This window comes from Natator depressus, chromosome 1 (assembly GCF_965152275.1).
Source record: "Natator depressus isolate rNatDep1 chromosome 1, rNatDep2.hap1, whole genome shotgun sequence".
Lineage (NCBI taxonomy): Eukaryota > Metazoa > Chordata > Testudines > Cheloniidae > Natator > Natator depressus.
Window position 1 is genome coordinate 294,187,291 of NC_134234.1, and position 15,244 is coordinate 294,202,534.

The window sequence follows — 15,244 nt, forward strand, 5'->3', positions numbered from 1 at the left end:
ATGAACAATTGCTACCACCTCAATGTTTGCTTTCAAGGTGGTAATATGACTATACTGCTACACTGCATTTTGGAAAAACAAGCATTAGCAACACGCAGTGTCAAACTGCTAATATGACGCAATTAGAAATCAACATAATGTTCACATGTGGGTTGCCTGTAATTTGGTGGTGGTGTTCTAGAAGCTACAGTCCTTCAGATACTTAATGCAGTGGCTCCAGTGGAGTCAGGCACTGTAGATCTCCTCTGAGGAGAAAGGCTTGACTGACCTCTGGAACTGTCACCTCTATGTGTAATCACATATATTAGAACGACTGACCTAGCTAATATTAACAACCGACTGTGCTTAATTTCATAAATAAATGAACTGCAGTCATGAACCCACAGTACAGCATAACTTATGCACCCCATAGGACTGGGTGGGACTCATCTGCACTAGCAAACTTTGTAGCTATAATGGTACAAAAACTCATGGTAAAAAAACCTAGCTAAGATATTTATGTGGCCCCCCCCATCACCACAATATTTGAGCTCCTGTCAGTCTTTAATGTCTGTATCCATACAACTCTCCTGTAAGATAGGGAAGTGCTATTAACCCATTTTACAGACGGGAACTGAGACAAACTAACACACAGATCCTCAGAAGTACTTAATCGCAGCCCCTGGCTCCACATACAATGCATGAGGCGCATTTGGCGCCTAAGAAAGGGATCCTCAAAAGCCAGCATGCTGAGTGAGGAGCCTTCTAAGCAAACCAGGAGAGCAATGCTGAGGGCAGGGTCAGGGAAAGGAGAGGCGAGGCATTTAGGAGGCTAAGCGAACACACTAAAAATAGTGGTGACAGGATGGGCTAACCACCTTGAGTGCAATCCCATCCATGTCCCGAGGTATGTACTTGGGGCAGCTAGCCCATGCCACCACCTGTGCAGTCACAGCTTCATGCTATTTCTGGTGTTCTAGCTCACCCACAGCTAGCGGGGGTATGGCTACCTGAGCGGGGAATTGCCCCTCCAATTCCAGCATAGACATACTAATGGACGCCTAGGGACCTCTGGAGTTAAGCAGCAACTGAGTGGCAGTTTTGAAAATGCCAGTGGTGTCTAAATGGTGGCCTTAGGTGGCTAAAGAGTCAAAAAGGCACGTAAATACCTTTGAGGACCTGGCCCTAAGCGACGGGCTCAAGGTCACCCTGGCAGTATGTGGTAGCATAGGAACTGACGCTTGGTCTTCTATGGCCTAGGCCAGCATTCTAACTACTGGTGCATCCTTCCTCTCTAACGTGGTGGCATCAGTTCCTGAGCCCAGTTTCCCCTACAGCCCTACCACTAAAACTGACCCCATAGCAAATTAAGGCTATGACGTTTGCTGGCGCAAAACCAGCCATTTGACTCAGCTGTCATTGTCACTCATCTTGCTAATGCAGTTACTTGCCTGCTGGTTTTACATTGAAGAGGGCTTGGGTAAAATATTAACTAAGAGGATTCTGAGAACAGTCTGCCTGCCTCTAGCAGAGGAGACTATGTGCGTTTGCCTTTGAAAAGTCTCATTGGGTTTCCTTTGTGAATGGTTGTAAATTGCTTCCTGGAACCAAAATGCTACTTTTTTGTCCAATTTTTCCTTATTTTTATCCTGGAGAAGCAGAACTGGGGATGATTAAATGGCTTGTTGTGGCTTTCTGACTTTGAAAGAATGTCTGTACATGACTCTTTTCCTGCACACATATTCAGTACCTTCTGAATAAAGTATTGCGCAGTTTCAGTGACGGGGACATTCATTCTCTCATTGGAGAGGGTTAATATATACAAAGTCAGCAAACATTAAAAGGTATTTTCCCTCTCTATGCAAAATCTTTTCATTTTGGGGAAAGACAGACTAGTCCAAGGGTGGGCAAACTATGGCCCGGGGGCCACATTTGGCTTTTCAGACGTTTTAATCCTGCCAGGGAGGCGGGTCGGGAGTTTGCCCTGCACATCCCCACTCCGGCTCCTATGCCCCAAGTGCCACCCCGGCAGCTCCCATTGGCCAGCAAATGGGGCCAATGGGAGCTGCAGGGGTGGCGCCCGTGGAGGGGGCAGGGTGCAGAGCTGCCTGGCCGTGCCTCCATGTAGGAGCTAGAGCAGGGACATGCTGCTGCTTCTGGGAGCTGCTTGTGGTAAGCGATGCCCAGAGCCTGCCCCCCTGAACCCCTCCTGCACCCCATCCCCCTGCCCCAGCCCTGATTCCCTTCCTGCCCTCTGAACCCCTCAGTCCCACCCTCAGGCATCCCAGAGCCCACACCCGCAGCCAGAGCCCTCAATCTCCCCGCACCCTAATGCCTTGCCCCAGTCCGGAGCCCCCTCCCACACCCTGAACTCCTCATTCTAGCCCCACCTCAGAGCCCATACCCCCAGCTGAGCCCTCACCCCCTCCTGCACCCCAACCCCCAATTTCATGAGCATTCACGGCCCACCATACAATTTCCATACCCAGATGTGGCCCTCGGCCCAAAAAGTTTGCCCACCCCCTGGGCTAGTCCTATGGAACATCTTCTGGGGATTGGGGATGCCAGAGGTGATGATGTGCCTTAAATTGGACATTGAAGATGTGGAGTAATTGTGATTCCTGAATGTTCATTAGAAATCTCTTACCTTCCACTCCAGCCTGTATTATACCAAAACTTCCAATGAACACCTGGTTGTCCATTTCCTGATCTCCAGTGAAAAGAGGTATGAAATGAAGAAGATACCTTGTTCCTTTTCTTATCGCTGTGAAAGTGGTGTGGCATTATAAATCACATTTAAAATTAAATGAGGTGAAATACCAAATATCAAGTAAATATAAAGCCTTTAAAATAAAATGATATAGATGACACAAAAGTACAAGAATTGTTACCAACATGAATAATTCACTAACTATTGCATGGTATAAGTCTCCAACTAATATGCGCTGTGTGCCATTTAATAGTGGCTGTATCAGAAGAAATATGGAAATTGGAATACTTTAATAACTTTCTATATGAAAGATGATGAGACTGCCTAAATGATTAAGAGGAAGATATGTTATAATGAACTAAAGCCACTCGAGTGTAAGGTAATTTTAATTCAAATCTCCATCTGCTTATGTATAATTAAGACTCATTTAACAAGTTAATGCCTAACAGAGAGAACTGATAAGTTTGGTATTAAAGAGCTTAAGAGAAGTAAATTAAACTGTCGAGTTTGAGGAGCTTTCCTTTTAATTTCCTACACCTGAACCAAAACCACGATCTTTCAGGGGGCATTTCTTTACCCTAAGCATGCAGCCAAGTTCTAAACTTGAAGAGAAAATGGAGGGGGAAAAGTGAATATCCTTTTTATATTTTAATTTCTGCTATCATGTCTTGTCAGGGGGTTGACAGCATCTTTGCTGACATGAATATTTATACATTTCAATCTCCTCACTCTATAGCATCTATACACCATTAAGAAGATATTTTGCATGCCGTCAAAAATATTTATGCATTGCAGAGATTGCCAGCGGGGTTAAATAACCTATGAAAATAAGAGGGATGCCTTTGAAGTGCAAAAAAGTAATATTTTGATCTCTGGTAAATTTCATGTGATATTCCCCAGCTCAACTTTCTATTTCATTCTTTTTACAGATATCTCCTCTAGAAGGTCCAGCAGTCAAACCAGTGACTTCAACCTTTTCATCTTTCATCATACAATGTTAATTCTCCCCCCCTTTTTTTTTTGGTTTCTTATCCAGTATCAAGAGGAAAGTTTCATATATTCACTTCATACTTAAAATTCTCTCTACTCTAGAATTTTTTCAGCAGAGCCAGCCATTTACTCTGCCTTCCTCCTAGTACTTACCAATAAGTTAAACATTTTTAGAAATGTATTTGAAGAGCAAAACACTGGTGTATGTCCAATTGCAATTGCAGGATGGTTATTGACTTCGGAATTAAGACAAAACATCCAGGTTGTGACATTTGATAGGCCACATACTGCCTCATTGAAGCAATTGAAATAGGACATTAATGTAACATTTGCAGCTTGGTGGTTTTACATTAGCTAAGGTACACTTTTCTATACCACTTTGATATATATAAAATCAGTAATGCTATGGAAAGATGTATATAATTTTTTCTGAATAATTCAATCTCCAACACAGTGCAAAGAATACATTCTGCGTTTGAGTCAAATTATAGTCAATGGGGCTAATTAAAGGTCAACAGAAGGTAAAGTGTTCCTTTGTATAAATGTCTAAAAGATATAACAAACCACTCATGTTCTGTAACAAATCCTTCTTTATTACTACAGCAATCACTTTAATATTTGTGTGTGTCAGTTTATGTAGTACACAAGTGGAATAGAGATTTTAAATTGTCTGGCCTTCTCTCAAAGGGTTTAATTTACTGCTGTATGGAGAAGCCACACAAAACCAATGCACCGCTTAAATGGAATGAATTTCACCTGACGTGCAGGAAATATATGCAACCTAATCTCACTGGTGTAAATTCTCTATTGATGGGAGAAACAGACATTTGTGTCTTTCAGACAAGGAGTTCAATTAATGTCAATGAGATGATCCATGCCCCCAAATTTTGTCCATTTCAGAGGAATTGCCCCCCCCTTTTAATATTTCTTCAGCTTTCCTGAACACTTAAAAAAAATCCAAACGACATTTAAGGCACAACACTGCCAGGAAATTCAAAGTTAAAACTGAATTACAAAACCCAATGAAATGAATATGGCGTTAAGTTCATATGTATGCACCTAATAAGCCCACTAACTAGGCTGTGCGGGAGATTCAGCACATAAATTAATGTTAACTAACATTTCAGAAATTCCATCATCTTATCTGTGAAATTCTGTTGATCCTTCCAGGTATGCACCATTCTGTGACAGCCCAGATATGTTGGATTGAACTGAGACTTCTGGTATTTGGGATGTGAGTGAATGCTTCTTTCTTGGGCTGTTTGCATAGCTTCAGTAAACCAGGAAGATTTCATGGGGGAGTGTCAGAGAAAGAGTTTTAAAAGGCTAGTTAAAACTTCATTCTGTACTCAGTGTCCCCAAAGGCCTGGTTAGTGGGGACGGGCAGCACATAAATCTGGGCTTAACTCAATTTTCAGCTCTGCATTTCACCTTTAAGGTTAACATTATGTCTGTAACTCATCCCCACTATACGTAGGAATTGCTGTGAGGAAGGTATGTGAGATTATCCCTTCCTTTCAGCTACTGCAGCATTTTGGTGAAGTCTGTATTTATAAATATCTGCATTTTGTATTAAGGCACATGAGGAATCCTTATGAAATGTCATTGTAAAAATGGGCACAAATAGCTTTTAAATTGCCAATGAGTCTATATCAGCTAAACACAATTTTAATCATTTGTATCAAAATAATAGTTTTTGTCCTTTCTGGTGTAAATGTTTTAAAGAGTCATCTGGATATTCGTTATCTTTGCCTCAAGTCCAGAATAGGCTGGTCCAAGCCGAGTCCCCGGACTTTTTGTTCCCAGGGAAGCACTAACTGAGTGTATTTTAGTCTTCTGATGGCAACAATCACACCATTTCTCCAGGAGAAAGATGCAGGAAGGCAACAAACTTGAGAAGTCCCTGAGAAATACCGCAAGTGCTGCAGCATGGAGAGTGCATACAGCGAGAGCCCCAGCCTGCAGCATGGGAAGCCACGTCAGTTGCAGTGTGTTCCCAAACACAGTCCTGCCATGAATGCAGAGGACTGGCCTAGATGACCTCTCCAGGTCCCTTCCAGTCCGATGATTCTATTCGACACTGCACCAGCCAGCTATCCATCTGGGTATTTACATTGCAGTCATCATGGTAGAATCTGAGCACCTGAAATAAATGGCCATACAGTGCAGCTCCCAAAGCACCCACGCAGTCAGTCCCACTCATTTGTACAAGTGCAAAAACCTTGTGTGACATCAATAAACATGTTTAAATATCTGTAACTTAGAAAGGGTCCAGAATGTTGTTTTCAGATTTTGAAACTTTGATACATTTATGTAATGTCCATAGGGCCAGGAAGCCATTAATAGTGTGCTAAGATATTTTTGTAAACTTGACTAAGGCCAGATCATGGCCTCCACATAAAGACCTGAGGAAGGGCCAAAGGCTAGTGGAAAAGCCTTTCCACTTGTGAATTTTCTGACAAATCAGGCCCAAGGTGAGACCACGGAGGGTAAAAGGCTAAATATTGCCACTGGGTGTACAAGCATTATGCAAAGTTGAGCTGCAGAACTAGGCACTCACAGTACAGCCCAGTAGATCAGCTGTCAGTTGGATTTTGAAACTATTGACCTACATGGGGAATTAATAACTGCAGACATTGCCCCAACAACCGGAGGCAGGCACTGGGAAACTTAAATGCCAGCCCAGTCCTAGACGGCCACCTTCACTGTTACTGAGTGGTACCATTGATTTCAGTGTGAAACCTCCCAGTGACTGGCATAGCAAAATCCAGCTCACAGTATACAGCATTAATTTATGCAGTGCAGATTCACATTACCCACTACAGATGTTCTCCAGCTCACATCTTCTCTACCCCCAAATCTCTCTGAGCATCTCAGTGCATGGAGTTCTCACAGACTGGCTTCCATGAGGTCAGGAGGAGGGGGAAATTCTACTACTTAGGCACAAATCCCCTCTGTTCAATAAGTGCTTTGGCCATTTGGAGAGGTTTTCCCAATCATTTTAGCCCCCCAGTGCCTAAAAGTGGAAGGAATTATTTGGTTTCAAACGTGTAACTCAGCCACTCAGGCAGGAAAATGAAAAAACTGATTTTGCTCTTACTAAATACTTCAGCTAAGAGGCTTCTTATAAGATCACTTATGATCACTCAGCTATCCACTTTCTTTTCTACCTGACATTAATGAACCTGGCTCACCTTTTCCAATTAACAAGAGGATGGTTTTAAGGCAACTGCTCCATTTTGCTTTAGCCAATCAGAGTCTGCTTTAATTTTCTGCTCCCTGCCCTCCCCCCCTCGAGTGTTTAATGAACTGAAGCAGAAGTAGGTTCATAAAATGTGTATTATCAGAGTACTTAGCAGGTACATTTTCATATTTAGCAGCTTAAAGGGCCCATATAAAACAAAATGTAGAGTAGCTGCTTACCTTTGATGTGGAATATTTAACACAAGAGCCATGTGACACGCGGAAGGGATTGTTCTATAACATACAGATTGAGGAATGTGAGATGAGGCTTAGAAGTGTAAAAGATGCTTTTCTTGCTGAGACAATGTGAACATTTTCCTGCAAAAAAGGACAAATTTCTGCCTCGTGCAAATTCAAAAAGCAGAAAGCATTACTTCCACCGCAACAATAGTGGCCATGGGCAGAAGTGGGACAATGATGCTCTGTATTGCAGCTCTTCTTGCCAATATCACTTTCCCCATTTAACAGTCGGACTGAAAACTGGTGTCACAAGTCCTGTTTCTAAAGTAGCTGATGTTTCTCCCTGCAACGTGCTCACTAAGGACTTGCTGCTCTGAGTCACAGTTCCCATGGAAGTCACTGTAAATTGTCCTTACACTATGCTATTACTGTGTTGTGCTCTCTCACCAAATGCAGAAAGTTACCTTCCCAAAGCTGTCACATCATCTCTCCTTTGCACATTATCCAGCCTCTCATAGGAAAAGTGATGGCAGGGAATTATCCTGTGCTGGCCTTCAAGAATAGACTGGATGGTCTCTTTGATCCTTTCCATGATATGAACCATTCTTTTTTTGTGTGTGAGAGATAACTTTACAGAGTAAGGACAAGGTTACGTGTATTTTGACAGTGATGTATTTAAAAGATTTTGGAAAGAAAAAAAAATACTGTTTTCCCCTTAGGAATCCTTTGCATTTCTGAGGAGGTTCTAACGAGCCCAGAAATTTCCACCTGACTCATGAGCAATAGTGCTCCTTAACTGGCTAGGGATGTCACCATGGAGTGATGTAAGGTTTTCCTTCCAAACAGGACTCAGTGGTTGGATCTACGCAACTCCTGGTCCCCTCCTGATCTGGAGATCAAAACACAAAGATTCCAGCCCAGGTACCCCACTTGGCAAAGCAGCCAGTCCCTAAAAATGTCACTTTAATAAAAATGACATTTCTTTGCTGGACTATGGTTTTATCACTATTTCTCTTAGATCATAATCAATCTGTTGGAGGCAGAATGGGAACATTTTAGACACTGAATAATTTTCCAGCTGCCAGAAAAAGATATAAAAGGTATTTAGTAGCATATGTTTCAGTACTAGTGAAATAAGAATTTAGGAATGAAAGTATATGGGAGGGGGAGCTGAATGGGTAGAACAAATACTTGATAACAATTGGCTTCTTTTACAGACAAGAATGAGCTAGTGAGAATTTTCTGGTCCTTGCTTATCTAGCTGAAAACAGCTATTTATGGAGGATATTTATGTAGATTAACTAGATATTCCTTTCTTTTTTCAATTGTTGTCTTTTTTGGTATAATGATTTGATCACATTTGGCCAACTTGTAAACTAAATTCAGTCCTTGACTCCAGAGACAGGGCTGTGAAGAGGTCTAGTGTGGCTATTGGTTCTGGTTAGGAGGAACAGAAGAGCAGGTAATCACTGCCCTATTCATTGAAATCATTCTGTTTCTACAAAAAGCAAGGTTCTAATACTTCCCCCCCACACACACACACATTAAAAATTCTCCATCAGTGAGATCAGAGACTGAGACTCCTCATACTGTTTATTCCAATGTATGTTTTTTCCAAACAAATGTCATAATTTTTAACACCAAGACATATTAAAAGAGAAAAGACAAAATACGTTTCATGTTGTCTCAGATCTTAAGAAAAGAAAGACAATTCTGTTAGGGAAAACGAATTTCCTTCTAGAAACGAACACAACAAGAAAAATGTTTTTCAGCTGAAAAGATACTTTATTCTTAATATACAAAAGTGGACACATTTCTCAATTACATGTGAATGTATGGATGTTATTCAGTGTTTTCTATTCCAGAATCAAGTTTTTCCTAATCTGATACAGAGATTGCTATAGCAATTACTGACCTTTCTGATTCCTGGAGTAAACTTAACAATGGGTAAAATTTTCTAAAGTGCCTAAGGGACTTTTAGAGGTATTTCGGCACCTAAAAATGTAGATAGGTGCCTAATAGAATTTTCAAAAGAGCCTGTCTGTATCTTTATGTCCATAAACACCTTGTAAAGTCTGGTTGCAAGTGATTTAGGTGTCTAAATCCAATTTTCAAACACACTTAAAATCACTTAGGATTGTAAGTCTCATTTGGGCCACTCCCAAGTGATTTAGGAGCTCTTTAAAGCAGAATTATAATCTGCTAAATCATTTAGGTGCTTTGGAAAATTTTTCCCATTGTCTGTAGGTCCACCAAGTATGGTAGAAGAATCAACATAGTTTCTATATATTTTAAAGGTGATCTGCAAGGGGAAAACAAACTAGATGAGGCTTTATTTTTCTTCTTTTTGATGAATAAAGAAGATCTGAAAGGGTTATTTTTAAAATTTTGTCTGCTTGTTCTTTATGTTAGTAATTCAGGTCCTGTCTAGGCTGGAGACTCTATGGGCTTGTCTACACTACCCGCCGGATCAGCGGGCAGCGATCGGTCCAGCGGGGGTTGATTTATCGCGTCTAGTATAGACGCAATAAATCGACTGCTGAGCGCTCTCCTGTCGACTCCGGTACTCCACCAGAATAAGCAGCACAAGGAGTCGATGGGAGAGTGTCAGCTGTCAACTTACCACAGTGAAGGCACCGCGGTATGTAGATCTAAGTACGTTGACTTCAGCTATGCTATTCATGAAGCTAAAGTTGCATACCTTACATCGACCCCGCACGGTAGTGTAAACAAGCCCCATGATGATTTAGCCTTGGTCTACACTATACAGTTAGGTTGACGTAAGGCAGCTTATGTCAATCTAACTATGCCAGTGTCTACACTACAGCCTTGCTCCTGCAGATGGCTCCAGAAAGTCCTCCCTGCTCAGAGCCAGGCTTCCTCGCTCCTGGCAGAGAGGTGAGATTCCAGGCAGCTGCCCCGGTCCCACTGGGTAGCAGGGAGAGGAGAGCTGGCGATGGGCAGTCGGGCTCCTGAGTGGAGGCAGGGAACTGAGAGTGGGAGAAGGGGAGCAGCCGGCTGGGAGCCCAGGAGACAACTGTGCTCCCAGTGGGGAATGCAGAGCCGGAAGCCCGTCATGCTCCCAGTGGGGAGCAGGGAGCCAAGAGCCAGGTGGGGGAGCCGGACTCCCAGCAGGGAGCAGGGAGAGCTGGCAGGGAGCGGGGACCAGGCTCTCAGCTCCCCACACTGCCCCTCTTAGATCAGTGGAAGAGCGGCTGGTAAGGATGCACACCACCGACTGAAGGAGGGTAGTGTGACATCAACTGTTTCAGTAATTACTGCGGTGGCTGTAAGTCAACCTAATATATGTCGACTTAAGTTTTTAGTGTAGACATGCCCTTGGAGAACTAGTGAAATTATGACATATGAGCTAAAAGAGTGAAATCTGAGCAACTGGGAGACAAAGGATTTTTAGTCAGACTGTTGAAAACTATTTTGTGTTTGTTTTTGCCCTTTGTTAATAACTTCTGTGAGTAAATAACATTTTGAATATAAGACATTTTGTTAAAGATTCAGGAACGTTACTCCTTCAATTAAGGTGCTGTGACTCAAAACATACATCTCAGTATTCTTTAGGGGTCCCCCAGCAAAGCAGGGAGTAGAAATGCCTGATATTTCTAAAGTAAAAAAGCAAGCAGGAAAAATCAAATTTTAAAAATGCCCAACTTTCAAAGCCCTTTTTATAAACCATAAAGAATAAACAAAGAGCACAGCCCAATTTAAAACACCTCTTTACAGGTCACCCTTCAGTCCTTATTTTAATAAACATCTTTCATTTATTTCCTCACTGACATTCAGTTACATTGGGAAGCCCCCTTTTCAGCTGATATCCTCAGTTTTGGTTTGCTGGTCCTTTGGAGGCACAGCGTAGAGCAGCAAATAATTCTCGTTTTTATTTCATACCACCCGTTTTCGGTGAAATATTTAAAATAACAACCTCTGCCAGATTCATAAGTCAGCTCTGGCTCAAGATAGCGCTGTGATCTATTTGTGTCTTCCATGTTTGGTTTCTGTAGAGTATAGCTTGTAAGCTCTCTTGGGGACTGGCCATGACATATCTGTTTGTAAAGCACCAAACACAGACAGTGCTTGAAAAGTAACTAAAATTAATACAGGTTGAACCTCTCTAGTCTGGCACCCTCGGGACCTGACTGGTGCCGAACCAGAGAATTTGCCGAACCACGGGAGGTCAATATGTAGAGAGCGGGTTTCTTTTTATTTTTATCTTGCCGAGGTGAATAAACAGAACAACGCTTGCAATGCCACCTAGCCAAGGCTTACTGGCTCTCTTCATAACAAAGTGTTAGTGTTGTTACACAATTTTACTGTCTTGGCACAAGGAACCAAGTAGATAAAGCATAAAAAACATAAAATAAAATCATGCCAGACCACAAATGTTGCCAGACCAGAAAGTGCTGGACTAGAGATGTTCAACCTTTACTAGTAACAGGTCAGGGAAGACAGCAAAAATATGGGCTTGCTCCTGTGTGTTCTTACTCAGGTAAAACTCCCATTCTGACTTCTGCATGAATAAGAAATGCAGGATCAGGTCCATTTAACATAATTTATAATGGAATGAAGTCAGAAGGAAACTTGTCTAATCTATAACTATCATAATGAATTGTGCCCTGTGTCCTTGAAATTTTCATATATCCTTCAAAAATCATGTATGTGGAAATAATTCATTCTGTAATCAAGCGAACAATTAAAATCAAAGAACTCTTGATAATTTTTCTTAAAGATAAGCAATAATTTATTCCTCTTTGATCTTCACAATTATCACATATTAGCTAGCTACATGACCAATGCCACTACATACCATGGGAGAATTGCCCACTTACACTTTACTTGGACAAATACAATTGCAATTTACGGGTTAAATGTACTGTACAATGGGTTGTTGGAAAAAGGTCATTCTTAGCTGTACAACAAGATGTAGCACATGACTTATTAACAGATGCAATATAAGATGTAAAAGTTTAACTGCTTGTTATGCCAGTAAGTAAGGGTACCATATAAAGCATTTTGTTTTGGTATTGTATTGTTACTAAAGTAGAAAAAAGAAAACTAGAGAAATAAATCCAGATCTTAACTTACAATACATACATTAGGATAAGAAATTAATTGTCTCCTTCACTTTTTTATTGTCTTTTTCCTTTTTTATAGAAATGAATATTATGAATATATTGCAGAGTAAAGAAAGATTGCCAGCTAAAGAAGGTACCATTATGTGAAAAAAAACTGAAAAATTATCAAGTAATTTTGCTTACAAAAAAGGTCAAACTATAAACAGTCACAAAATATATAAAAATGCCACCTTGAACGAGGCAATCGTACTCTACCTAAACTGGTAGTATACTCTTTGAAACAGACGTGTTCATACAGTAGTAACCGATAAAAAGGCATTGTGCACTCTTGTCCCATCTGGAGACTTAGCACCGTGTGTCATCAGTTCTTGGATTGTCATCCAGCTGTCCAAGATTTTCTTGTTTCTTTTTTTCATCATCTTTTTGTGACTAAGTTCAAGAATGTTAATTTCTTTTTTGCCCTCGCTGCCGCTCTGTGGACTTTCCTTAAGACACTCTAACCTGCTCCGCATCATGAACTCTCGCCGCCGCCTCTGCTCCTTGGCTCGCACCAAATGCTGCTTCCGCTCCTCTTTGCTCCAGTAACGACCCATCTTCATTTCGCTCATTGTATCATCATCTGTCGTCATCCCACTGCGCTCCTCTTTAATCTTTAAGGCACGTTCCTTCAGGATTCTGTCTCGCACTGGTCTCTTAGTAATATACCTTGTTCCATCACTCCTTATTTTCACTTTCCATTCCATTTTGGGCTCTGAACACTTCTGTGAATCTTTGCACATGCTCACTAGACTGAGCTGACTTTGGGCATACTCCACTGCAGATTTCTGTTGGATCAGCTGCATATAGCTTTGATAGTGCTTTGCATGAGCAGGTATATTCCCATACCTGTATGAAGAGCTATGATACGGAGACAGGTAAGGAATGTGCTCAGTACTTTGCTTCTCCTGCTCTGTGAATTTACTACTTTCTGCAATGGTTTCCTTCTCTTCAACAGTGCTGTTTTGCTCAGTGGTTTTGGTTTTGGATGGGGTTACCTCCCTCCCACTCTGTCCAGTACACAGCTGATTAGCTACAATTGTGCTTCTCAGGTTTTTCCTGTTGGTGATGCTGATCATTCTCTGGAGCGAGCTATCAGGCGACTGCTCCACAGTCAGTGGAGTGCTCCTGCAGCTTTCTGCTGTGTTGTAAGCACTGGAGCTGTCTTTGTCAGATTTCTCTGGGTGCTCTATGATGTCATCCAGTTTACCTCTTTGTACATCTATGCTGGTGTTATAATTCCTGAATCCTCCATCATGTAATGCCCAAATGTCTCCATACTGATCCTTCACTTTTTGAAGCCTATGAGCCTGCATTATAGTCTGACACTCAAGCTCAATATTTCTCAGTTCCTCATTGAGTAACTGTAGCTCATGCTCCACCCCATCTTGCTCCCTTCTGTTACACTGTATCGTACTGCTCGAGTAATACAGATCATACTCTCCATGGTTTCTAATCTTGCACTTAAGCTCCAGCAGCTGCCGAAACCTTTCACACTCCTCATCTTGGTTTCCAATGAAATCAGATTCAATGTATTCCCCAGACACAAAGCTTTCATTGCACTGGAGTTCAATGCTTCCTAACGTATCCTGGCTCTGCCCCAGCTCCCGGGTGCTCTGCAGGGTCGTTTTGTTCTGCTCATCGGGTGCATTCTCCTGCTCTGAGCTCTCATCATTACGTAGACTCTCATCTGTAGGCCCCACTCCACTGTCCTTCTCATGGTTATTGGATGACGAGGTTGCAGTGTCCGTTGTGCCGTCCTCCTCCTCGTGCTTTTTTGGCTAAGAAAATAAGTGAACCAAAATTAATAGAAAATACAGACCATATTAAATTAAAATATTTTTCAGTCTTGTCCTTCTTAAACAGCTAATTTAATCTATAAGAATGAATGAAAATGATGAATAAATCCCATTTCTACTACAGCTGGCTGGAAAATGGAGATCCCTTTTCATGAAAGATTTAACATTTTGGAAAAAAAATTCAGCCTGATTCAGCATGAAAAGCCAAAAACATGAATTTTTTCACAGAAAGGCATTTCCACTTTTCAGCTTGCTGACTGTTTATCTGGAAGGCTCTTGCATTTCACGTTCTCCCTGCAGTTGGAAATTGATAAAAGCCTTCCCAGCGAGCAGCCGGAGAGCTGTCATTTCACGTTTCCTGATGGCAAATCAAAATTTCTCAGCAAAACCCATCATTTTCTGTCAGAAAATCATTGCTGAGGAAAATTCCTACATGCTTATGGCTTTTACATATTCCTGAGCATCATGCTGTAGGCTGCACAGAACACACTAAGCTCCTCCAGGAGCGAGCAAACAAGTGGATGAAATACAGCACACCTGTGTCACTGAAACATTGCCCAGAGTCAGGAAATAAATATCCCTCTTCCCAGCAAAGCCAACACTGTGTGGTGCTGAAAGAAAATGAGCACCAGGTGGAGTGCAGCTTTTGGCTCTGGATTATGGCCACAACTATTGGAGCTGAATTCTTCTCAAACCTGGAGCAAGCAGCAATGCCTACATAACATCAAAAAGTACATGAGGCAGACCACCTAAGCCGTGAGCAGTGCAATGCAGCATGGCAGTAGGAGGCCTATTTGCAGGAGGACACTGGGGCTGGGATACCAGCGATCTTTGTGCACACTGCCCTGGCACAGCTGAAGACAACACAGTGGTTAGCCCATTCTTGCCTAGCCCCTTCTACCTCTCCCATCACCTGCTTTCAGCATTATGTCAATGGAAGACTGATAGCTGAACTCTAGGACTTGTTCAGGTAACTTGAACAGACTTTCCCCTAACCTATCCTTTGGAAGGCTTTTTGTTTCCTAGTTAAAACCTACTTTCCACAATACTAACCCGTAGCCTTTCACCATTAAGAGTAGAACAACACTGAGTGCCTGCCATGGACATAACGTCAAGCCTTTTTGCAGTTGCTTTTGAATTCATGCCCTGCTCATTGTACCTAACCTATTTATTGTGTGCTTTAATGCAAAGAGCATTAGATACCTCATCGCTGAAGGGGT

General features: G+C 41.9%; 1 protein-coding gene across 4 annotated transcripts in view; it reads right to left on the reverse strand.

Annotated features, from left to right (window-relative positions):
• Nucleotides 1–10,077: 10,077 nt before the first annotated feature.
• The window catches only part of PDZRN4 (PDZ domain containing ring finger 4), a 390,282-nt gene continuing 385,115 nt past the window's right edge, over nucleotides 10,078–15,244 (reverse strand). For all 4 annotated transcript variants that reach the window (XM_074942197.1, XM_074942199.1, XM_074942200.1 and 1 more), the window contains one exon: nucleotides 10,078–14,006. In XM_074942197.1, the coding sequence (XP_074798298.1) occupies nucleotides 12,480–14,006 (1,527 nt within the window). In that variant the 3' untranslated portion in view covers nucleotides 10,078–12,479. The remainder of the gene's footprint in view (nucleotides 14,007–15,244) is intronic.